At 46.1% G+C, this 26,452-nt stretch overlaps 1 protein-coding gene across 3 annotated transcripts in view; it reads right to left on the bottom strand.

The window, feature by feature from the left end:
* ENDOU (endonuclease, poly(U) specific) overlaps positions 1-13,675 on the bottom strand; it is a 468,374-nt gene extending 454,699 nt beyond the window's left edge. Inside the window, exon 1 of one of the 3 annotated variants that reach the window (XM_069231037.1) lies at positions 13,486-13,675. In XM_069231037.1, the coding sequence (XP_069087138.1) occupies positions 13,486-13,555 (70 nt within the window). In that variant the 5' untranslated portion in view covers positions 13,556-13,675. The remainder of the gene's footprint in view (positions 1-13,485) is intronic. The other 2 variants (XM_069231036.1, XM_069231035.1) reach the window with 2 other exon arrangements.
* Positions 13,676-26,452: the final 12,777 nt, after the last annotated feature.

Below are 26,452 nucleotides of genomic sequence, written 5' to 3'. Positions count from 1 at the left end.
TACCTAGGGCATACCTTAGGGGTGTCTTATATGTAGCAAAAGGGGAGGTTTACTCTTGGCAAGTACTTGTAAATGGCAAGTCGAATTGGCAGTGAAACTGCACACACAGGCCTTGCAATGGCAGGCCTGAGACAAGGTTAAGGGGCTACATGAGTGGGTGGCACAATCAGTGCTGGAGGCCCACTAGTAGCATTTATTCTACAGGCCCTGGGCACACATAGTGCACTCTACTAGTACCTGTTGGACTTTGTTTTGCTTATGCAGGGTCATCCCCAATCTTTTTGCCTCCTGCCTCCTAATTTCTTCTGACCTGTTGCTGTTGGCTTTTGAACTCTGAGCACTTTACCACTGCTAACCAGTGCTAAAGTGCATATGCTCTCTGCGTAAATTGTATCTGATTGGTTTATCCATGATTGGCATATTTGATTTACTAGTAAGTCCCTAGTAAAGTGCACTAGAGGTGCCAGGGCCTGTAAATCAAATGCTACCAGTAGGCCTGCAGCACTTGTTGTGCCACCCACATTCGTAGCTCTGTAATCATGTCTCAGACCTGCCACTGCAGTGTCTGTGTGTGCAGTTTTAACTGTAAATTCGACTTGGCAAATGTACCCACTTGCCAGGCCCAAACCTTCCCGTTTCTTACATGTAAGGCACCCCTAGGTAGGCCCTAGGTAGCCCCCAGGGCAGGGTGCAGTGGATGGTTAAGGTAGGACATATAGTAATGTGTTTTTAATGTCCTGACAGTGAAATATTGCTAAATTCGTTTTTCACTGTTGCAAGGCCTGTCCCTCTCATATGTTAACATGGGGGCTACCTTTAAATCTGATTAAAGTGTAGATCCCCTTTGGGAGCAGATGGCCATGTGGAGTTTGGGGTCTCTGAGTTCACAATTTAAAAATACATCTTTTAGTAAAGTTGATTTTAAGATTGTGTGTTTGAAAATGGCACTTCTAGAAAGTGAGCATTTTCTTTCTTATACCATTTCTGTGACTCTGCCTGTTTGTGGATTCCCTGTCTGGGTCAGTTTGACAGTTGGGCTGGTTGCACCTCAGACTAGACAGTGACACAAAAGGAGCTGGGGGGTGTAGTCTGCATTTCCTGATGAGCCATCTGTGCTAGGAGGGAGGGGAGGAGTGGTCACTTACACCTGAAAGGGCTGTGCCTGTCCTCACACAATGCTGTCTCCGACCCCCTGGTGAGTGTCTGGGGCCTGGCCTGGGCAAGGCAGGATTTCACATTCAAAAGAGACTTTACTTTGAAGTAGGCCTACTTCAAAGGAGAAATTAGGTATAAGAAGGGCACCCAAAACCAAAGACTTTAGAACACTTCTGGAAACAAGAGGAACCTCTGCCTGGAGAAGGGCTGAAGAGCTGAGGAAGAAGAGCTGCCCTGCCTGTGCTTTGTGGAGCTACCCTGCAGTTGCTGCTTCTGCCAGAGTAAGAGGGCAAAGACTGGACTTTGTGTGCCTTCCATCCTGTGAAGAAATCTCCAAGGGCTTGATTTAGAGCTTGCCTCCTGTTGTTTGAAGTCTCAGGGACAGCAAAGACGTCTCTCTGCCAGCACCTGGAGTCTCTGGAGAGACTCCTGCTCTGACAAGTGGTGCCCTATCCAGTCCCTGGGCCCTTGAAAGGAAAGCTGGTAGAAATCCAAGGAAATCGACTTCGTACGACTTTGGACCGCCGCCGCTGCTGAATCCGGTGACGCTGCCTGCACCCGACTCTGTGATCTTCGCTGGAACGCGACGACCTTCGCAGGCCTGACGCCGCTGCAGCCCCGCTGAAGTCCGCAACTCCGTGGAAGTCACCGCACAACGTCGTGACCGACCCACTCGAAGTGCGCAGATTCCACATTTCGCACAGACGCCGCGATCCCCGACTTTGCGCATCAGCTTGTTTTCACTCTACACCAAAGGTTCTGTACTTGGGGGTCTACGCGACTCCGTGCCCAGCGCCGCTGGTGTCGGCTTCTTGGGAACGACTCCGTCACGACGCCGTGTTAACACCTCATCGAAGCATTTTGGGGGTCATTCTGACCCTGGCGGTAATTACCGCCATGGCGGAGGTCAGCGGTAGCACCGCCAACAGGCTGGCGGTGCACCGCTGGGCATTCTGACCGCGGCGGTTCAGCCGCGGCCAGAAACGGACCTTGAGAATCCTCCATGGCGGCGGAGCGCGCTCCGCCGCCATGGGGATTCTGACACCCCCTACCGCCATCCGGTTCCTGGCGGTTCTCCCGCCAGGAACAGGATGGCGGTAGGGGGTGCCGCGGGGCCCCTGGGGGCCCCTGCAGTGCCCATGCCAATGGCATGGGCACTGCAGGGGCCCCCGTAAGAGGGCCCCACGAAGAATTTCAGTGTCTGCTTTGCAGACACTGAAATTCGCGACGGGTGCAACTGCACCCGTCGCACCTTCCCACTCCGCCGGCTCCATTCTGAGCCGGCGTCCTCGTGGGAAGGGTGTTTCCCGCTGGGCTGACGGGCGGACTTTCGGCGGTCCCCCGCCGGCCCAGTGGGAAAGCCAGAATGACCGCCGCGGTCTTTTGACCGCGGAGCGGTCTTTCGGCGGGAACCGCTTGGCGGGCGGCGACCGCCGTGGTCAGAATCACCCCCTTTGTGTTTCGAAGCGCTATTTTTGAGTTTAATCTTTAAAAATTCATAACTTGATATGTGTATGTCGGATTTTTTTCATTTTGGTCTTGTTTTGTTTAGATACATACTTCCTATTGTTCTAAAATGGTGTCATTTTGTAGTGTTTTCATTGAGTTACTGTGTGTGTTGGTACAAATACTTTACACCTAGCACTCTGAAGTTAAGCCTACTGCTCTGCCAAGCTACCAAGGGGGTAAGCAGGGGTTAGCTGAGGGTGATTCTCTTTTACCCTGACTAGAGTGAGAGTCCTTGCTTGAACAGGGGGCAACCTGACTGTCAACCAAAGACCCCATTTCTAACAGTACCTTATAAGTAAATTAAATAGTCCAATTTGGTAAGAGTCAATTTTACCATGTTTAAAGGGAGCGAGCATATGCACTTTAGCACTAGTTAGCATTGGTAAAGTGCGCAGAGTGTAAAAAAACAGCAAAATCAGTATCTAAAAAGTGGAGGGAGGCAGGCAAAATGTTAGGGGTGACCACCCTAAGGCTGTCAGGTCTAACATGAGCCATGTTTACAGGGCCACTAATGTGGGTGGCACAACCAGTGCTGCAGGCCCACTAGTAGCAGTTGATTTACAGGCCCTGGGCACCTCTAGTGCACTTTTCTAGGGACTTATTAGTAAATCAAACATGCCAATCATGGATAAACCAATCTACAATACAATTTACACAGAGAGCATATGCACTTTAGCACTGGTTAGCAGTGGTAAAGTCCTCAGAATTCAAAAGCCAACACAACAGGTCAGAAAAAATAGGAGGAAGGAGGCAAAAAGATTGGAGATGACCCTGCAAAAAGGAAAAAATCAAACAGACCTGGTCTAACGTGATCAGATGACCGCATTGACACTTTTAGCTTTTTAGGGCTATTTTCAGCTTATACTATGAAAAAATCAAATCTCCAGTTCTACTTACTGGATTTTTGTTGTTTTGGTGTCATTTATTAATTAAAATATTCTCTATTTTCCTAAATTGATTTGAGACTCCTCTTGTGTTGTCAATTTATTAATGTTTGAGTGCTGCATAAATACTTTATACATTGCCTCCGAGCTAAACCTGACTACTTTTGTGCCAATATATCAGAGGGCAAGCACAGGTTCATTTAGTGACATTTGTGGTTCACTCTGACAATGATTTTGTTTATTACTATGGTTGGTAATACAATATTCAGTCCTTTCTAAAATGGCATAACATGAATTCTCCAAGTGCAAATCTTCTACTGTGAGAGTCTGCATGTGGCAGTTAACCAAAACCAAAACCCTGGCTTACTAAGGTAATCTGTGAGAGTTCCTGTAAAAAATACCTTTCTACAAACTTTTACACAGTGTAATTACAAATTATCCTCAAATGTCTATTAATTTTAACATAAGCCTTTTACAGTAAATAAGACCTACTGCCTTAGTTGTAACTTTTCATAATATAGAGATCAGATCTGTAGCCTTTATCAGTGACTAGTCATCTTAACCAACCCAGTCTTGCTGCATTCAGTGTAAGCTTTCCCACAAGACAAAAAGAGAAGTACATTCACCTTTGTACACCAGAAGCACACATCTTCTGCCCAACTAAAACCTGTACTCAAGTAAATGAACACTTGGGCAGAGCCAAACTCTTTTATCAATAGTGCTTCTTAAAGCTCTTTTTCTGTTAATAATGTAAGGGCCATGAGGCTGTGATGCCATGTCAGACCTAATCAGGTATTGAGTCAAATTACATATAATTTTCACACACTTCACTGGGCGAAAAACGAACCGTATAAACTCAATGAAAATGTTTTAATTGTCTTGTTGTTCGCAACAAATAGTAAACCATTACAGACTCCCCGATACTTGCAGTCCACACCTAGTTATTATTAAGATGGTGTTTCAGAAATTTTAATTGCAGTCTCTCATGAGAGAAATATGCAGCATTCACGTTCACAGCCCAACCCAAAAGAAAAGTTATGAAAGAGGCAGCTATTAGGTTTTGCTGAGTTGATTTCTAAAAAATATGTTTAAGTACTTTAAACCTAGGATCTGTTGTCTTCGTCAATGACCTGAATAAAAGTTGCTCCCACCAGAGTCCAGTTGGGCAGGTCACACCAATCACTGCGGATGCACATTCCATGAAAATGCCAACAGTGGTACCTTCTCCCTTAATTTCAAGGCTGTTCATGATCACACGTACTCAGCTACAAATAAAAAGTCAACCTCTGGGACATGACAGTCACACCTTTATTGGTCATGGTTAGAAGGCTGATATCCTGCACTGGTTCTCACCTCAAAGCTCTCTGATCGTCTCTACTAAGGATTTCTACATTTGATTTGATTTTAAATCACCTTGTACCCACCCCACCATCCCATCCCTCGCATTTGGAAGCGGTTAAAAAGTGGCTTATTTAGTTTCCCAAAAATAAAATGTGAAAAGCTCAGTATAAACTTACATGACCAATAGCAGCACACATGCATATGCTCCCCAAGCAGGTGGAAGCTCAATTCCAAATCTGTGATCATTCAATCTTTGGTCTCTCTACTGAGGCTGTCAACAGAAAAGCGGGTTAAATGACAGCAAGAGCTATATGTGCAGCTGTTTCAGTATAACTGAACATAAATGTGGAAATGATCTCACAGAAATAACTAAGTCGCCCCGTAGAAGACTTAAGTGAGTTGGTCTTCCCACTTCTTTAGGACAAACCTCTTTTGCATTAAAAGAGGGCCCCAAACACATAATAATAATTATAAAAATAATAGACATCATCATCATTATCATAATAATAATAGTAATAATAATAATAATAATAATAATAATAATACTTTGGTTTGAGGATATTTCCACTAAGAATATTGGCATTCAGTTGTACCGTCCAACTTTTCACAGTCAAAACACCCCATGTAAAATGGTGTTGATAAATAAATAATTTCAAGAAAGAACAAATATGTGCTCTTATAAGAAAAGTGCTATTTTCCTCAAAAAAGGTCCATTATTCAAAAAAGAAAAATACACCGTTTGATATGAAACAGAAACACATAAAGGACTATGGTAAGCATATATTATTGAATAAATGTTAACATTTACATATTTTAGCATTTCTGATAATTCAATGTTACTTTGTACCAAAATAAAAACCCTTTGACTAGTGGATTTGCTAAAGGGTATTAATTTGAGCGATCTCTTTAAAGGGGCTAAGAAAGCTTCAGTACTTTTTAGGTCTCTGCTCTAAAGAGCACATGTGCTGTCTCAAAGAGACATGTTTTATATACTATGGCCCAGAGTTACAGGAATCTGGAGCACCAGTATTGATGCGCCAGATTCCTTGTGCCCCCCAATGCCCCATAATGATACTATGGGTGCGCTGTATTTATAATACGGCGCACCATGCTGCACGTTAGGCCAAAAGAGTAAAAAAAGTTAATGTTATTGTGGCGCTATGCTGCAGTAGCATCAAAAAGTTTGACGCTAGTGCAGCAAAGTGCAAGGAGGCCTTTTGATTTCAACGGGTGCGTCCTTTTAACGCTTCCTTTGAGCAGACATTACAAAATTACACCAAAAATGGGGCAATGAAATCTTGTAGATTTCATTGCCCCATTTTTGCGGGCCTCCTAACGCCGGAACAACCCCCTTTCATACATTTTGCCTGGCACAGGTATAATGTGGCAGAAGGGGTCGCAGAGTGATGCAATGCATGCATTGCGCCACTTTGTGTATGGCACAGCAATTTTTGCCTTGTTGAGCCACATTAGCGTAAAAAGAATTACGCTTATGTGGCACAAGGAGGCGCTAGGGCCTTGTAAATCTAGCCCTTTGTGGGCTTCTGCCCACCCATAGGCTTCCTATTTGCAGGCTCCATCGTCACTCTCCTATTCTTTCTCCCCATTTGTTCATGGCAGGCATGCACCATGCCTTGTTCTGTGTTAAGCCCTCCCCAAGACCAGGGCCCACTTACTACTAGCTTTTCGCTGCTCTCATTTTAGGATATGTTTTAAGAACTCTTTTTTCTTTTTTGTAGAGAACATCACCCTAGCCCTCTTGTTTTTACTTGCTCAGAACTCAAACAGGCCTGTAAATCTTGTTCTTTTCTCTTCACATCTGCTGTGCATTCAAAGACAGAGGTCAGATGTCAGACGTTGAGTAGTGATATTCATGTAGGTCCCTGATCTCAGTTCAAATACAGTCATTCAAATGATGCGAGCGGGACAATGTTTCATGAAATATGAAACAGGCCTTCAGTGACAAATAGTGTGTGCACATATACCTGAGTGTACCTGCATACATAGCATTGCTCTGTATTTAGCTGTGGCCGCAGCACTGCTCCCCACTTTAGGAAATTTTGCCTTGCACACTGGAAAGGCTCACTCCGCAGAGGGAAGAGGTTTTAAAAGTGCACACAGACACGAGAAGCCACACCTTCCTGTCTTGGCTGATAACTGTGCCATAACTAATTTGTATGCATTTTTTTATGTGTGTGTGTCTCCATCCTTGTGAATGAACCTGTGTGTGTGCATGTTTGCATGGATGTTTGTATCGAGGTGGCTGCACGTGGATGTGTGAATGACTCTATCTGTGCATGGGTGTGTATTTTTGAGTGGTTGGCTTTACATGTGTCTGTGATTGTATAGAAGTGTATATCTAAGCATCTTTATACAGGCATTTGTGAATATGAGGCACTGTTGGTGTGTATGTGTTCCTGTGTCTTTCAGCCAGTGTCTGTTTTTTCTGTCACATTGTTTCTGTGTTGCCTTATTGCTCTACACACTCAAAGCTGAAATGATTACAGGTAATGTGGTTTCAACTTGCACACTCCGTTTTCATTTCATTCTATTGGCCTAAGTGTTTTTAGTGCTGTATTTCATGTTTTCTGCTTTTCTGTAGAAGATATCACACAATTAAAGAAAACCATTTATTACCAGCATACCATTTTCTGTCTGCCCACTCCTCATGGCTGCTTGGCCCTTCCTTGCTTGCCCCCTCCGCCCATCATTGCTTGTTTTTCTTGCAGTCACTGGCTGCACGCTCTCCTCCATGCTGCTAGTAATGCTTGATGCCGGCTCTTCCGCCCTGTCACTTTACCTCCCACCTCAACGGCTACAATTCCTGCTCCCAGTTCCGTCTGCCCTGCCTCATCACCAGTTCCCCCACTGCAGCAGTCGATGCCTTCCCCTTATGTTTGCTTTTTGCTGAGGGTAATGGCCCAGGGCAGCTAGTTGCCCCGGCTTAGGTTGCTACAGGTAATATCCCCTCCCTCTTTGCTCCATTTGTCCCCCCACCCCAATGCGGTCTATGCTCTGATGCTTCTGCAAATGTCTGAGCAAGACCATTGCGTTCTTCTCTCCTCACATGTCCTAGAACCAGAGCCTGAAGTTCAGGAGCAGCACTGTCCCTCCACCAGGTTCCTGCTTACCGTCATGGTGCACAAGACCCTATGGGCATTACAAACATCGCCACATTATGGAATGTTAGCCTCTCCAGTGACAGGTATGGTACTGCCCAGAATATGTAAATCTGTGCACTGTATGTATCATATTTATGAGCCCCTACCACCACCGGAGCATTACTTTTCATGAAGCTCCAGAGGCGCAATGCCCTGCGCCGTATTTACAAGGTGGTGTTTAGCCACTTTTTGTGGCTTAATGCCACCTTGTGAATATGACCCTTTCACATGCAGCCCTTTGCGTCAAAGGAGCGTGCAATGGGTGTTGCTGTGGACATGCCACAGCAACACCCATTGCATTTTGACACTGCCCCAGATTTATGAGTTTTTGTAAATCTGAGGCAGTGCCAAAAGCTAATGCCACCAGCAGGGGTGGCATAAGCAAGGCTCAACGAGGAGGAATACTTGTTTTTTGCTTTTGCATTCTGCAGCACGCATAGAAAGAGCAAAATGCCAGACATGATTGTTTATGTGTGGGAAGTTCTGCAGCACACACAGAAGTGCCAAATTACCATTAGTGATTGATTATGTGCAGGAAGGGACACCTTCCCACACATAAGCAATCAACCCCCTCAATGCAGACATCCTTGCATGATGGTGCAAATATGCCTGCATTGCCGCAAGGCTGCTCAATTTAGCGCCAGCGCAGGGGACAACACAGAGGTGCGCCGTATTCAATTAAATATGGCGAATCCCTGAGTTGTGAAAATGACGTAGAGTGGTGCTGCCAATTTTGGCAGTGTTGCTCTCTGTCATTTTCCTTCAAATATGGGCCTTAGTCTCACTGTATCTGTCTGCTCGACCAGTAAGTGGCACAGCCTTTCTTTGAGTTTACAAACTAGGAATGCCTTTTCTCCGTTGAATGTGGTCCACTTGGAGCGCCTCACCTCAGCTTTCTCTTGTGCTTGCTGCTCTCCCCTTCATCCTTGTATTTTCCTGTCACCTTACTCACATTCTGTCACACACACCTCTCTTACTCCCCCCTCTCAGACCTCTTCCAAGAACTATCTATACCCCTGTCTTCTTTACTTCTTACACCTCTGCTCTACACTGGACCGACCACAGCTGTGTCCACTTCACATTCCGACGCGAGACCCGCCACCTCCGCACTCAGCCCATCCCTCGTCGACAGTGGAACAAGATCCCCGAAGAGCAACTCCTCTCCGCACTCGCCGCCAACCAACCCACCCTCACCACCAACCCCAACGACGCAGCCCTCAGCCTCACAAACTGGATCTCCAACTGCGCAGACAACCTTGCTCCCCTCAAACGCACGCATCGACAGACCAACACCAAAAAACCTCTCTGGTTCTCTGACACCCTCAAAGAATCAAAGAAAACTTGTTGCACCCTCGAGAAGGCCTGGCGCAAGGACCACACTGCTGACAACATGACCACCCTCAAGAACGCTACCCGCGAACACCACCACCTGATCCGCGCTGCCAAAAGGAACCTTTTCACCGACAGACTGGACAAAAACAGCCACAACAGCAGCGAACTTTTCAGCATCGTCAAGGAGTTCTCCAACGCCAACGCAAACGCCATCACACCCTCACAGGATTTGTGCGATCCCTCACCACCTTCTTCCACCGCAAGATCAGCGACCTCCACGACAGCTTCGGACACCAGACCCAACCTAACATCACCGAACCCGCACCCCCGGCCTTCACCCTCAACAACTGGACCCACATCAACACTGAAGAAACCAAATCCATCATGAACTCTATCCACTCCGGCGCCCCTTTGGACCCCTGCCCTCACTTCATCTTTAATAAAGCCGACGACATCATCGCCCCGCACCTCCAGGCCGTCATCAATTCTTCTTTTTCTTCTGCTACCTTCCCCGAATGCTGGAAACACGCCGAAGTCAACGCCCTCCTAAAGAAACCTACGGCTGACCCGAGCGACCTGAAAAACTTCCGCCCCATCTCTCTCCTGCCTTTCCCAGCCAAGGTAATAGAGAAGACCGTCAACAAACAGCTGACCACCTTCCTGGAAAACAACAACCTGCTCGACCCTTCACAAACCGGATTCCGAACCAACCACAGCACGGAAACCGCCCTAATCTCAGTCACAGACGACATCAGAACCCTGATGGACAACAGTGAAACAGTCGCCCTCATCCTCCTCGACCTCTCGGCGGCCTTCGACACCATCTGTCACCGCACCCTAATCACCCGCCTCCGCTCCACCGGGATCCAAGGCCAGGCCCTGGACTGGATCGCCTCCTTCCTCTCAAACCGTTCCCAAAGAGTTTACCTCCCACCGTTTCGCTCAGACCCCACCAAGATCATCTGCGGCGTACCCCAAGGCTCATCGCTCAGCCCGACACTCTTCAATGTCTACATGAGCCCCCTCGCCAACATCGTACGCAAGCACGACATCATCATCACCTCCTACGCCGACGACACCCAACTTATACTCTCCCTCACCAAGGACCCCGCCAGCGCCAAGACCAACCTACAAGAGGGTATGAAGGACGTCGCAGATTGGATGAGGCTCAGCCGCCTAAAGCTGAACTCTGACAAAACGGAAGTCCTCATCCTCGGCAACACCCCGTCCGCCTGGGACGACTCCTGGTGGCCCACGGCCCTCGGCACCGCACCGACCCCCACAGACCACGCCCGCAACCTCGGCTTCATCTTGGACCCCCTTCTCACCATGACCAAGCAAGTCAACGCCGTGTCCTCCGCCTGCTTCCTCACCCTCCGCATGCTCCGCAAGATCTTCCGCTGGATCCCCACCGACACTAGAAAGACCGTGACCCATGCCCTCGTCACGAGCCGCCTGGACTACGGCAACACCCTCTATGCTGTGACCACCACCAAACTCCAAAATCGCCTGCAACGCATTCAAAACGCCTCGGCCCGCCTCATCCTCGACGTACCCCGCAACAGCCACATCTCCGAACACCTGGGACACCTGCATTGGCTCCCAGTCAGCAAAAGGATCACCTTTCGACTTCTCACCCACGCACACAAAGCCCTCCACAACAAGGGACCGGAATACCTCAACCGACGCCTCAGCTTCTACGTCCCCACCCGCCTCCTCCGTTCCTCTGGCCTCGCGCGCGCTGCCGTCCCTCGCATCCGCCGCTCCACGGCGGGTGGGAGGTCTTTCTCCTTCCTGGCAGCCAAGACCTGGAACTCCCTCCCCACCAGCCTCAGGACCACCCAGGACCACTCCGCATTCCGGAGACTCCTAAAAACCTGGCTTTTCGAGCAGCAGTAACCCCCCCCTTTCCCCTAGCGCCTTGAGACCCGCACGGGTGAGTAGCGCGCTTTATAAATGTTAATGATTTGATTTGATTTGTTGTTTCTCATTGTATTACCCATTGCCTCTCTTCTCCCCTTGATCCCACCACTTTTCCTCTGGAATTACTCACCCCTCCTCCCTCTGATGTGGAAGTCAGCTTTTTTGCTTTAACCGTTCAGTCTGTGGAACCAAGAGGCCCTTTTGAAGCTCATAGAGTGAGCAATAAAGTTGTTAACGTAACACTCAATTTTTTCTCTGTTTTGTTTCAATTTTTGTACAACTCCTTTCTCCTCCTCCGCCCGCACCCCTTCTCCCTTCGGTCTTCTCTATCCAACATCTCCCATTCGTCCTTTATTTACACTTCACTTCTGCTCCCCGATCCTTAACACCTTTCTATCACCCGTTCTGTCACCCTCCTTTCGGCCCTCACTTTTACACCTTCTTCTCTAGTTACCACCCAGTCTTATAACTCCTTCACTTCTTTCCTCTTTAATGTACTTTCGCCTTTTTTACCTCCTCTATCATCATCCCTTCCTACTCCTCTACTGTCGCCCTATTCCACTTACATTCCCTCCTGTAATTTCATGTTTTTTCTTCCCAACCTTTAATCTTCTGTACCCAGCTCTTCGCCTTCCTTTCCCCTGCTCCTCTCTCCCATCTTGGTTATCGTGACCTCCAGCAAGTCTGTCCCCTCTTCCCGCACCCCTCTGTCAACTTTTTCCTATTTCGATTATCGTCCCTCCTCATTCTCCACTCTCTCCAGCATTGCTCCACCTCACACTACCGATCGACTTTAATCTCTCCCTCCTTTCCCCTGCTGTTATCTTTGTGGAAAGTTCCTATATTTTCCTCTCGCCCTTTCATCACCGCTACCCCGCAGCCCTCCTCTTCCTTTCTTCTTCATCTTCTTCCCTCCATTACCCTAATTCCCCTTGTTTCGCCACTCAGTCAGCATACTTCCCTCCTTTCCTACTCTCGCCTCTATCTTCTCCACTTCTCCCATTTCCAGCCTGAACCTCCGTGCTCTATCAAACACCTCCTCCAATTCACCACTCCTCATTCACATACTCAGCTATCCTCCGTATTCTTTCTCAACCGAACTTTACTCGTATTCACCTCCCTCTCTCATCTCCACCATCTCGCATTTACTGTCTCAACTTCCCGCTTAATTTTGCCTTCTCCGACTGCCCTCTAAGCTCCCCTCCTGCTTTCCACTGCTTCCCTATCCACTTCACTCTCCCTCCATACTCCCCCTTTTCTCATCTCACTTTTCTGTCTCCTCGTCTCCACCCCCTCTTTTCTCCCACTTCATCTTTTATTCAACCTTCCAATCCTCCTCCCTCCTGCCTGCATCCCATTGTCCGTTTTCTTCTCCTATATTGCACACTGCCTTCCTCCCTCTTCAACCTGCCCTCCATTTTACCTAAATCCACTCCCCTTTTCTCCACCCCTTACACTATTTTTTTTCTTGTTATAGCACTTCACTTCACCTCTTCTTGTCTTTTGCTACCCACCTCTCACCTGATTATTTGCTCTCCCACAACTAATATCTACACTGTTTCTTGTTTCATTTGCGGTTCCATTCAACCTCTACTCTCCCTCTTACCCCTCCCCTATAACTCTTCCCTGGCTTCATTATCTCTTCTCACTCCATCGCTCTTTTCTACCCTTCTCCTCTCCTCTCCCACTTCTTCAGTTTTCCCTCCCCACCCTCTTTCTCCTTTCCACTTTCTTCTCATATCAATAGACCCTTTGATGCTGCGGTGCGTTGGCAAGGATGTCATTTCAGCTGCAAAGAATGCTCCAGGGCAGAGGGCTAGAGGACATTAACATTGACAAAGCCAATAGTTCTCGATTTGCCGGGACCTATTGGCTTTGCCAATGCTTTTTCTTGTCATTGCCCTTGGGACCCCGGAAACCTCCTTTTTGAAGTCCACTGTTTTTACTGTTCAAGTAAAACGTAACAAAAGCCACCTTCGGAGATTCGCGTTGTGAAGCAAAAATGCTATTAGGGCTCGCCGGGCAGGCTTTAAAAACACCACACGCTTGTGTGCCGAAGTTGATTCGAGCTGGAGGGCTGACAGGTGAAATGCTATCTAACCCTCTGCTAAACCAATGAACTATCTCTCCCGTCATTAGTGTCCCATTTGGCATTGATCATGCAAGGCTTCCATACTCACTCTCAGTTGAACAGCTGTCAAAGGCCCAACTGCACCCGAGAAGGACAGCAAGTAGAAGACAGGTCTTCATGGTTACCTCTCGAAATAGGGAATTTGGAGACCTCCAGTAAACCTATGGATATATCCAGGAGGCAATTCTGCCGGTGTTTCTGTCAGAAAGCCTTGAACCAATCAGAGGGTAGAATGGGGAGGAGACGCTATTTGCAGGTTGTGCTACTTTCAGGAAGAGAGCCGCCCCTTTGCTGTGAGGTAGTGCGCTAGGTGTGGAGACAGCCAATGAGTTGTGACTTTATGTCACATGGCTTCCAACATGTCTGGGAGCGCACTCGGGCTCCCAAGCAGTATTGCCTTGGATGAGGGGGCATGGTGTTGACTGTGACTGTGCAACGCTGAAAGACGACGCCACATTGAGCAATATGACGCCCTCAGGGAGAATTCAGATGGCAAACTAGACAAACGTGTTTTACCATTACCATTTGAAACAACATATAATTTAAAAGCTTATGTATCTTTCATAATACTTAGGACTTGACAAGAAAGCACTAGGCGTAGTAGATTCCACACTTGCAACATCCAAACTCTTGGGGAGCAGCTGCCATCAGAAACATTGAACATGTAAATGTTTTCTAGCAATTGTGTGTTTGGAAATGTAATAACCTGATTTGTCCATCAGAATAGAAACTGCCTAAGTGGCTTACAATGTTAGGGGTTTGGGACTTAGCACTTTTAAAGTCTTGCACTATGGAGGTTGGTAAAATATGACCAGTTTGTAGTATATGCATGTTTGTGTACACACGTGCAGTCACAGACTTGTCAAAATTCCATCCAAGTTTGTCGATTACATCTTAGGTTGAACTCTTTTTCTTTTCCTTCGCTCTTCTTCCTTTTTAGTTGTTTTGTTGTAAAGGAGGAAGATGATGTAGTATATGCGTGTTTGTGTAGCGCGCATAATGTAATATTTTACATATGTGCATGCATACATTATTGTAATTATTATGTTACGTTTTATTGTACTGTAGCACAATGTTTGCTTTTGTTATTCTTAAGTTCTTTTATCGTTAAGCGGGCGGAATCTTGCTGAGGGTGGGAATTGGCACTTGGGTCTTCGTCCTGTACGTACGTGTCTGTGCCTGCTGTGGACCCGTTATTAAATATAGCATTTATTTTCCCCACAACTTTGTGTCCGGAGACTTACTTTAACAGTGTTAATTGTGAGTTAAATTCCTACATTGGTACCAGGAGTGGGGTGAAATCACGAAGGATCGAAGAGATACCGACGGGTCCACCGTCATTTGAATACACCACACTCTACTACTGGTTTTTCTCCTTTTGTTCTTCTCAGAGGTAGGAAATCAAGATCTCAACTAATACCGGCCTGGATGGCTTCATTATGTAACAAAAGTGTGAATGAAGATTTGGATGGGTTGAGACAAAGAGTTTATGAGAAACAGAGGGTTCAGAAACATGACTATGATACCAGGAAAAATGTGAATGATGTTGTATTCAATGTAAACGATTGGGTTTTGATTAAAAAACCCCATTAGGTGTGCAAGGAGAATCAAAATTTTCACTACCTGTTAAAGTGATCAGAGTTACGAAGTCTTCTGTCTTGTTGGAAGGTAAAGGGTGGTAGAACAGAAACTGTGTGATTCCTATATCCTCGCCACAAGCAGAGATCTTCAGACGTGTAGATGCAGGGAGAGAAGACGGTGCCAGTTCGAGTGGCATATTTATAGAGGATCCGCTGTCGAAACAGACAGAGGGACATGTCATGAAGATTGTGGCAATTCAAGTCATGTGGAGAACTCTTGTTATGATGATGGATCTAATGCTACTTCGTCACTGGTTGCAGAACCTGTACACACGTGCAGTTACAGACTTGTCAAAATTCCATCCAAGTTTGACGATTACATCTTAGGTTGAACTCTTTTTCTTTTCCTTCGCTCTTCTTCCTTTTTAGTTGTTTTGTTGTAAAGGAGGAAGATGATGTAGTATATGCGTGTTTGTGTAGCGCGCATAATGTAATATTTTACATATGTGTATGCGTACATTATTATAATTATTATGTTACATTTTATTGTACTCTAGCACAATGTTTACTTTTTTTATTCTTAAGTTCTTTTATCGTTAAGCGGGTGGAACCTTGCTGAGGTTCTAGATCTCCGGGCGGGCACTGGCACTTGGGTCTTCGTCCTGTACGTACGTGTCTGTGCCTGCCGTGGACCCGTTATTAATCATAGCATTTATATTCCCCACAACTTCGTGTCCGGAGACTTACTTTAACGGAGTTACTTGTGAGTTAACTTCCTACACAGTTGCATATTAAAAGTGCAGTATTCAGCCCTTTTGCTTAGGTTGCCCAGCCCAAATCAGGCATTCAGGTGAAGGGCGAAGAGGTTGAAGACATCTTCAGGGGGTGGCTTCCTTCTTCTTGACTGTTGTGGCCTGGGAAGGGCTAAGTGCCAGAAAACCTGTTTCTCAGCATTTCTGTTAGTCCAGCAGAGATCCAAATAACCCATTAAGCAGGTTAGTTACTCAGTTGTCCAGCCAACTAGGCATTATTGGTACCTCTTTGTACATATCCCTCAAAGTCCTGCTGGTGGTGATTGGGTGGCTAGAGCACACATTGTGGCTGTCCTCACTTTGTTTCTGGTTAGGCCTCACAGAGGTAGTAGCTTCTTGCTCCCCTTTTGGGTTGCCCTAATTCCCTTTCTGGCTAGGCCTGTTAGACCTACTACTGTAGCATCCCGCCCGCCTCACCAACTTGCCCTAAAACTGCTTCTGAGAAGGCCTCACAGACGTATTACGGTAAACTTTAGTTCCCTCCCCATTTTCCCTGGGTTGAATCCTATGTTGACGTGTCTCCCTTTCTGGCATGGACTCTCATCCTGATTACCGTAGTTTTGAGATCGGATCTTGGGTTGCTTTATGTCTGCTTCTTTGTAGGCTTCTCAAACATACTTCTGTTATAGCTAGGTCTCTCCCTCGGTTGCCGCCATGTCAACTTGGTCAAGTCACACCTATGTCTGTTCAGCCTTGTTCTGTTTTAGGTAGTCCCTTTTAGACTGTCTGGAGTACTACTTGCTTAGATGCATGGCTGCCTTCCTCTGTTCCTGAGTAGAACCTTTGACATACTACGCATACTCTTCTTGGGTTACCCTCTTATTATTTCTACTTGCTTTTACTGTAATAACGTCCAGAGCCATGGAGCTATCAGAAGTGTTTAATTTCGAGCTGGTAGTTACTGGTTGGATGCACAGCATTTATACTTCGGAACCAAAACGTATTTTTCCGTATCAGATATTTACAGAGAGCAAGAGAGAGAAAACACACATATTAGAAAGGAGGAAGGAGAAAACTGTGACAAAGGAAGAAGGCAGGCACCTGCAAGAGTGAGATAAATGGGCTAGGAGTTTCTGGTAGTGAGTAGAAGCCTAAGGTGAATTTAAGGATACCAGCCTTGGTATTCCACATGCTGACATTATTTGCAGGAGACGTGGGCTTCTGCAGGGTCGAACTGCCTTAAACGGTAATCTGCGAGTGCCTGATGGACTGGTCTAATAGGTCATTGCGTGGGCTGTTTTTTAGCAGTTTATGGGAATGTTTAATGGCCAGGTGGGCACATTTTTCTGTTGTTTTCTCTGATATTACCATAAATATTGCCTGCAGCAAATACAAATATCTCCCATAACTTTTCAAAATACCTATACAAGGTGTGCCAAGTTCAAAATAGGCCTGATTTAATAATCTGGGACAAATGTCAGCTATCTGGTTTGCAAATGGGCACAAATTTTATCTTGGTGCTCTTAGCCCATCTTTTGTCTCATTTAGACCCTGGGCTCAGGCACCGGCACTCCTTATTTGACAAATTAAGCCTTGCCTATCTTCAGTGTATTGGTCTGAGCATACTGATAAAATTGGATAATGTCATGTGCTAAAATGATATATCACAATGTGTGCAAACAACAATGGTCCAGGTTACGCTCATTTATACCATACCCATTTTGTCAAAACACAGAGGGGCCTATTTACAAGGAGCTTAAACAGCCATTGCATCATTGTTTTCTACGCTCCAGCAGTGCATTTGTTGCTTCATATTTACAAAGCAACTCATTAGGCACAAATTGCCACTTTTCAGAGGCCTGTGTCTGTATTTTCTCCGTACCTGAACCTGCTGTGTCATACAACTATTATCATATGCAAGGAGGTAGGCGTTCCTTCCTAAAATTCAATGCAGAAACAACACAGTGACATTTACACGTTTATGGAAAAGTGACACATTGTTGGCAAGCGAAGCACAGAGCCATAAATGCATCAAAATTCCTGCACATTGGCAATATTTGCACTGGTATATACATAGAACATACACAAAGCACTTTGGCAAGCTCAACTATGCCATAGAGGTGCTAATACTTTAGCTAGGAGCAGCGAGAAGACCACCACCAAGCAGGCAGCGCAGGGGAAGGGAGCGTATGTATCGCCAGAGGACTACCCTCATTGACCTCAGGGAAGAGGAGGTCATCACCTATTACAAGCTCCTTAACAAGATTGCACCAAGTCTGCAGCCAACATCACAGAGGTGCACCAACACCCCTCTGCAGGTCAAGCTGATGTCAGTCCTCCACATGCTGGCATCTAGGTCATTCCAGACCACCCCAGACATTGGCAGGATTCTCACAGCCATCTTTTTCGGCATTACTACCCTCCGTCCTGGATGCCATCATCAGCTTGACACCCCAGTGCATCACGTTATCCCAGACAGAGCATCAACAACTGGACACCAAGCAAGGCCTTTATGCCTCAGCTGGCTTCCCACATGTCTTGGGGACAATGGATTGTACACATGTGCAACTTGTGCCTCCTGCTGCAACATTACACCTGTACCACAATAGGAAGCACACCCACTTAATAAAAGTACAAGGAATAGTGAGCTTCTGGGGATGTTCGTCAGTGGAGTGCTCATAATGTCAAAATCTTCAGGCACTCCATCATCAATGAGCGCTTCCAGAATGGGGGATATGGAAATGGACTACTGATTGGTAAGTACATCTGAAGTACATTAGTGATCCAAGAACAATCAATAATTTATGAAAAAATAGCCATCTCTGTCTTTCATGATTGAGACAGTGCTTGCACCATACATCATGGCACATGTGCAATGCAACCCTGCAAGTCAAACATGTTAAAACATGCTAACCCACTGTTTGTGCCTTTCAATGGTGAAAATATCCCGAGCAATGTAACTCCTGGAAAATTTACATCACTGTGTGCAGGGAAGGGCTTCCATGTCTGTTGTTTATGTGCCCACTTATAACTCCCACATCATTAGGCATGTCATGTATCCAACACCAGGTAATCTGTGAAATCTCTCAAATCATTTGCCCTCCTGAGGTCTTGTGTGTAGGAAAGTACCATCTTGCCTGGCATGTTACCCCCATAATTTCACTGTATATATGTTGTTTTAGTTGTATGTGTCACTGGGACCCTGCCAGCCAGGGCCCCAGTGCTCATAAGTGTGCCCTGTATGTGTTACCTGAGTTATGACTAACTGTCTCACTGAGGCTCTGCTAATCAGAACCTTAGTGGTTATGCTCTCTCATTTCTTTCCAAATTGTCACTAACAGGCTAGTGACCAATTTCACCAATTTACATTGGCATACTGGAACACCCTTATAATTCCCTAGTATATGGTACTGAGGTACCCAGGGTATTGGGGTTCCAGGAGATCCCTATGGGCTGCAGCATTTCTTTTGCCACCCATAGGGAGCTCTGACAATTCTTACACAGGCCTGCCACTGCAGCCTGAGTGAAATAACGTCCACGTTATTTCACAGCCATTTACCACTGCACTTAAGTAACTTATAAGTCACCTATATGTCTAACCTTTACCTGGTAAAGGTTGGGTGCTAAGTTACTTAGGGTGTGGGCACCCTGGCACTAGCCAAGGTGCCCCCACATTGTTCAGGGCAAATTCCCCAGACTTTGTGAGTGCGGGGACACAATTACACGCGTGCACTACACATAGGTCACTACCTATGTGTAGCTTCACAATGGTAACTCCGAATATAGCCATGTAACATGTCTATGATCATGGAATTGCCCCCTCTATGTCATCCTGGCATTGTTGGCACAATCCCATGATCCCACGGGTCTCTAGCACAGACCCGGGTACTGCCAAACTGCCTTTTCAGGGGTTTCACTGCAGCTGCTGCTGCTGCCAACCCCTCAGACAGGTTTCTGCCCTCCTGGGGTCCAGCCAGGCTTGGCCCAGGAAGGCAGAACAAAGGACTTCCTCAGAGAGAGGGTGTTACACCCTCTCCCTTTGGAAAAATGTGTTCAGGCAGGGGAGGAGTAGCCTCCCCCAGCCTCTGGAAATGCTTTCATGGGCACAGATGGTGCCCATTTCTGCATAAACCAGTCTACACCGGTTCAGGGAACCCTCAGCCCTGCTCTGGCGCGAAACTGGACAAAGGAAAGGGGAGTGACCACTCCCCTGACCTGCACCTCCCCTGGGAGGTGCCCAGAGCTCCTCCAGTGTGCTCCAGACCTCTGCCATCTTGGAAACAGAGGTGCTGCTGGCACACTGGACTGCTCTGAGTGGCCAGGGCCAGCAGGTGACGTCAGAGACTCCTTCTGATAGGCTCCTTCAGGTGTTGCTAGCCTATTCTCTCTCCTAGGTAGCCAAACCCTCTTTTCTGGCTATTTAGGGTCTGTGCTTTGGGGAATTCCTTAGATAACGAATGCAAGAGCTCATCAGAGTTCCTCTGCATCTCTCTCTTCACCTTCTGCCAAGGTATCGACTGCTGACTGCGCTGGAAGCCTGCAAAACTGCAACAAAGTAGCGAAGACGACTACTGCGACATTGTAACGCTGATCCTGCCGCCTTCTCGACTGTTTTCCTGGTGGTGCATGCTGTGGGGGTAGTCTGCCTCCTCTCTGCACTAGAAGCTCTGAAGAAATCTCCTGTGGGTCGACGGAATCTTCCCCCTGCAACCGCAGGCACCAAAAAGCTGCATCACCGGTCCTCTGGGTCTCCTCTCAGCACGACGAGCGAGGTCCCTTGAACTCAGCAACTCTGTCCAAGTGACTCCCACAGTCCAGTGACTCTTCAGTCCAAGTTTGGTGGAGGTAAGTCCTTGCCTCCCCACGCCAGACTGCATTGCTGGGAACCGCGTGTTTTGCAGCTACTCCGGCCTCTGTGCACTTCAGGCGGAAATCCTTTGTGCACAGCCAAGCCTGGGTCCACGGCACTCTATCCTGCATTGCACGACCTCCTGAGTTGTCCTCCGGCGGCGTGGGACACCTTTGTGCAACTTCGGGTGAGCACCGTTTCATTCCACTTTGTAGTGCCTGTTCTGGCACTTCTCCGGGTGCTGCTTGCTTCTGAGAGGGCTCTTTCTCTTGCTGGACGCCCCCTCCGTCCCCTCACGCAAATTGCGACATCCTGGTCCCTCCTGGGCCACAGCAGCATCCAAAAACCTTAAACCGCAAGCTTGCAGCTAGCAAGGCTTGTTTGCGGTCTTTCGGCGGCAAAACACTTCTGCACGACTCTTCACGACGTGGGACATCCATCCTCCAAAGGGGAAGTTTCTAGCCCTTGTCGTTCCTGCAGAATCCTCAGCTTCTACTGTCCAGTAGCAGCTTCTTTGCACCCACAGCTGGCATTTCCTGGGCATCTGCCCACTCTCGACTTGATCGTGACTTTTGGACTTGGTCCCCTTATTCCACAGGTACTCTCGTCTGTAAATCCATCGTTGTTGCATTGCTGGTGTTGGTCTTTCCTGCAGAATTCCCCTATCACGACTTCTGTGCTCTTTGGGGAACTTTAGTGCACTTTGCACTCACTTTTCAGGGTCTTGGGGTGGGCTATTTTTCTAACCCTCACTGTTTTCTTACAGTCCCAGCGACCCTCTACAAGGTCACATAGGTTTGGGGTCCATTCGTGGTTTGCATTCCACTTTCAGAGTATATGGTTTGTGTTGCCCCATCCCTATGTGCTCCTATTGCATTCTATTGTGACTATACATTGTTTGCACTGTTTTCTATTGCTATTACTGCATATTTTGGTATTGTGTACATATATCTTGTGTATATTTGCTATCCTCATACTGAGGGTACTCACTGAGATACTTTGGCATATTGTCATAAAAATAAAGTACCTTTATTTTTAGTATATCTGTGTATTGTGTTTTCTTATGATATTGTGCAAGTGACACTAGTGGTACTGTAGGAGCTTTGCATGTCTCCTAGTTCAGCCTAAGCTGCTCTGCTAAGCTACCATTTTCTATCAGCCTAAGCTGCTAGACACCCCTATACACTAATAAGGGATACCTGGGCCTTGTGCAAGGTGTAAGTACCCCTTGGTACTCACTACAAGCCAGTCCAGCCTCCTACATTGTGTACCACGGAAAAATCACTTAAGTCATCCGAAACATTCTTGCCACTTACATGTGGTGTATTTCGTGGCCCACAGACACATACTATCAAGCCTCCAAGGGCTCATGCTGTGCTGTGCTCCTTATGCACAAAGTACATCTCACAGGAAATGCAGCCACACATTCACCATGTTGCAATTGTGCCTGCCTTGGTGCTACACAGCATATTGCGTGCCAATATAGCTTGAAAACTCTGTAATCTGTTGTATGGCTAAAAATATATCCTACAATGTCCTTACTCAATGAAGCAGTGCAGTGCTGATAATTTACTTGTGTTGTACAGGGCAACATTTCTAAATATCTAGGCCTTTTGTCCTGTCAACATAGCGGACCCAATGCACTACAATGTGTAGACAATGATCTACCACATTGACATGCACTAACTAATCTATCCATGACAATAGGCACTGAACAATTGTGACTTCTATGGCCACATTTAAAACTGTGTGAAGAATAAACCCACATCAACTGCACTGGGTAACTCATTAAAAATAACACATTTAGTAGGCCAGACCAGCCAAGAATAGTCCCAAGCCGTCACAACAGAGAAGTGTGAGATAAGTGTCTTCTCAATGGCATGCTCACTCGCCATATAAGTAAGGACTCACCATTTTCATGTCGGAGAAAACAGGTGTGAATGGTGAGACCCCCTAACTTTTTGCCCCATTTGTCACTTTTTGCTGGTGTTTTCCTGACTCTAATGGTGCCCTGGGTGCTGCTAACCAGTTCCATGGCCTGTGCTCTGTGTAAAATGAGCATGCAAAGTAGGCTAGTTATAATTGCCTATGTCAACCTACCTATAAGTCCCTAGTAAATGGTTTGGCATGTAGGTTTAGACATCCCAGCATAGGTAGTGGACCCATAGATGCACTGCTGAGGTGCCCAGTGCCCTTTTAAAGGCAGGCCTGCCTTGCTGGCTGCTTTTAAATTAAAGTTATATGCAAAATTGACTTTGGAATTAAAAGCACTTCCAAAGTCTTAAACTACCTTATTTCTATATATAAGTCACCCCTAAGGTGTGCCCTATGTGCCCCTAGGGTTGGGTGCCATGTAACTAGAAGCAGGGAACTTATAAAAAAAATGTATAAGCCCTGGTGAGGTAAAATAGCCAAATGTGTTTTTCCCTCACTGTAGTGAATGTCCTCCATAGGCTAAAATGGGGAGACTTTATTTTAATTAATAAAGTCCCCTTAAGTGTCAGATACCTTGAGTTTGGTATCAAATTAATTGTTATAATAAATCCCACAATGTATAATTGTCGGATTTAATATAACTAGTTCAGCTAAAGAGATGAACGTTGCCATCTTCAGCTCTGCAGTGCCCTTCTCTGATTGGCCAGCCTTTGGCAGCCAAGCCAGACTTCCTTGATGAGGTGTGAAGTGGCCTGGGATGAACACAAAGGATGTGCCTGGGAGAGGAGATCTGCCTCAGCAGATGGGAAGCAGGAAGGGGGCGGGGTGCTAAACTGGTCTTCAAAGGCAGGTAAGGACATTTGGAGCAGCCCAGCACTTCCCTCACACCCTGCAACCCCAGACAATTAGGTGCACTCTTGATTAGATTAGGAGAGGGCAGGAGAGGTTGTGTTTAGGATTTTCAGCCACACCACTGGGTGGGCTCAGCCATATCTATTCTCCAAAAATCACTTTCAGGCATGTTGGGTTTTTGAGGTATGTTGCTCCCTGTGATTGATTTGTGCCACACTTCCCAGGAAGTGGTCATCAAAGGGGGAAGGAGCCTCCCTGTGATTGGATATCCAGGACCCCTTTGCTTTACACCGAGGACCAAGGGTGAATATGGCAGAGCTGCACCCACACCTCAGATCCCTACAAGGAAGAACATCAGAAGAAGAAAGACTGCCCTGCTGGACCCCTGATCTGCACCTGGACACTGCATTCTGAAGGACTGCACCAGCTGCACACTTGGGTTTCACCACAAAAAGGATTTGCCTGTCTTCTACTGCTTCAAGAAGGGACTCCCTGTTTGCTACAGGTACAGAGGAGGTGCCCAGAGTCCCCTGCATTGAGTTCTGCAAGCAGAGCCCAGCTGATCACCGTCTAGTGGCAATTTGAGGATTCTGACCAGGTGCATTCTGAGAATTGTAGTCCCAACGCCCAAGGAGCAACACAGAGCTTCTGAAACCTTGGATCAAGTTGTGGACACTTCAAGGACCCAAAAAAGACCTCTGGAAGAAGATCCAGAAGTTTGGAGACATTTGGAGCAACTCCATATGTTGAAGAGTTGTAGTCCCAGCACCCAAGAGGCAAACCTCAACATGTCGGGCAGCAGATCGCTATACTCCACTTCTATGGTGTGCAAAATAATCCTGGCATGTTTGATACTACGCAATATATGTGTAAGGAGTAATGTACTATATGATGTGTCCTCTAAGGAGCCAGAAGCAATGGATGAAGCTGAGGATGGGGATAGAGGAGAAATTGAACCATTAACTGCCGGGACACAGAGATGCAACAACATTGTACACATTTTGTTTTCAGAAATTTACTGTGTCTGGATGGACTTGATTTTGATTTATGGATGAATGTCTCCAAAATGTAAAGAAATGTTTAAACATTACCTTTGTTTTACCTATTCCATATCTCAATCACTGTAAACATGACAACACTCACATATCCTTAACTACATTATCTTGCTGGGTGTTACACTCACCACATCATCTTGACCCAAATTAGTATGCATATCATCACAATGTGGTGGACGCATCAGCTTGGAGTAGATGCACACCAAGTAAAGCTAGAAATGTGGGCCAGTGTGGACATGTTGTGAGTATGTGTGCTGTTACAGTACTGACCATCAGACATCCTACTTCAATCCAAAGGGAATGTATGTGTAAATAGTGTGCAATGACTGCAAGTGTGTGTTGCACATCTAGCAATTTGTACTGCTTTATACTCATTAAGGCCAGTATAGTGAACTCATAGTCTGATGTCTGTGAACAGAGGCACATATGATGTGCATGGGCACACCGTGTGACCCATATACTCACTATATGCTATATCAGTGTTTGCACGCACATAGCAAAATCATTGTGGTATCTCATATACAAATGTGGAGTCCTTAACTGCGCCTGATTGGACACCTAGGCCCAATTCTGCACACTTGCCCCAGTAGACAAGGATGCAGCTGTTGCCTGCAGGGATGTATCTGACTCTCTTTGTGTGTCTCAATCTGATACAAACAATGCTGTCACTCCTACAGTTCCATCTATGTATGCTAGTAAAAACAGACCACAGAGAGTTAAAAAACTCAACAGAAGTGAAGGGATGACTTCTAGCAATATCACTTCTGCCAAGTTAGCATGCACTGACACATTACAGGTTAGAGTGGCATAATGTGTCAGAAAATGACAGATGACCATCTAGAATGAATGATGCCTACCCACATTCTAAGTTCACAGAAGCCCTGTATGTTGACTAGCAATGTGATTCATGTGAATGGTAAACATATACCTACTAGGAAGTCATCACACATATTTTGGCTACTCAAGCAGGCCTTGTGATGACCAATATATTGGTTACAAATGTAGACAACCACTTTTCTGCAGGGGTAATATGCAAGTGCCACACATATTGTTCCCTACACCAAGTCCAAACAGCTGATGTGTGTCCAACAGCATTATAAGGTGGTCCTTGGGTATTTCTGTGTTTGGTAAATTTTTCACAAATTACCAGGTGTCAAATAGGCCTAGACACATACCCTACATATATCGACAGTCAATTTGTGACCTGGATGCCACATACACTGTAGACTGACTAAAGCAGCCAGTGTATGTAATTCCCTGAATGTGTATTGCGTCTGAAACACATCATATGTCAGGAATGCAAACCTGCAGTGTGCTCTTCAAGTTTTGGCATAATCATGTATTGCAATGTGTATTAAACTTGCATCAGACTGCAGTATCTGTGTAATTAAAAATGCAATTACACAGATATCAATGTGCTGCTAAGCATGATACAAACTGTCAGACAAACAAATAATGTCAAGGCCTCAAGAACTCCCAATATGTCAGTGTATTTCATAATGCTATATATCACATGTTCTTTTGTCCGCAACATTAATGCAATAAGTCACACATATGTGCACTGTTAACATACACATGCAACACATTCCAAGTTGTCAAGCATGTCAGCTTAGAATATTTGACCAAGATAACTGATCCCTGTGAGTGTTTACCTGCATTGCACAATACAATACACTGTACCACACACACTAGGCTAGTTGCATTAATAATAACACACACATTAGCCTTTTGAATGAAACATTGCACCTTGAGCATCACTCTGAAGCCACACATCCATGACAATGTGTTCAAAATAGTTCCCTGTGCATTGGCATGCGTTGTGCATTAATCATCCATTGCTTAAATTTCAAACAATGTTTTAGAAAAAATGATGCATTTATAGAAAACAAGGCACATCCACCCAGGAAATGATGCAATGACTCTGCAATGCTGCAAACCAGGAAGTGTTAAGTTACTTTTACTTTCACTTACAGTCTTTTTGTCTGAGCTGGCT

The sequence above is a fragment of the Pleurodeles waltl genome, chromosome 4_2 (genome assembly GCF_031143425.1).
Source record: "Pleurodeles waltl isolate 20211129_DDA chromosome 4_2, aPleWal1.hap1.20221129, whole genome shotgun sequence".
NCBI classification, from domain to species: domain Eukaryota; kingdom Metazoa; phylum Chordata; class Amphibia; order Caudata; family Salamandridae; genus Pleurodeles; species Pleurodeles waltl.
This window is presented reverse-complemented; position numbering and strand designations above follow the sequence as displayed.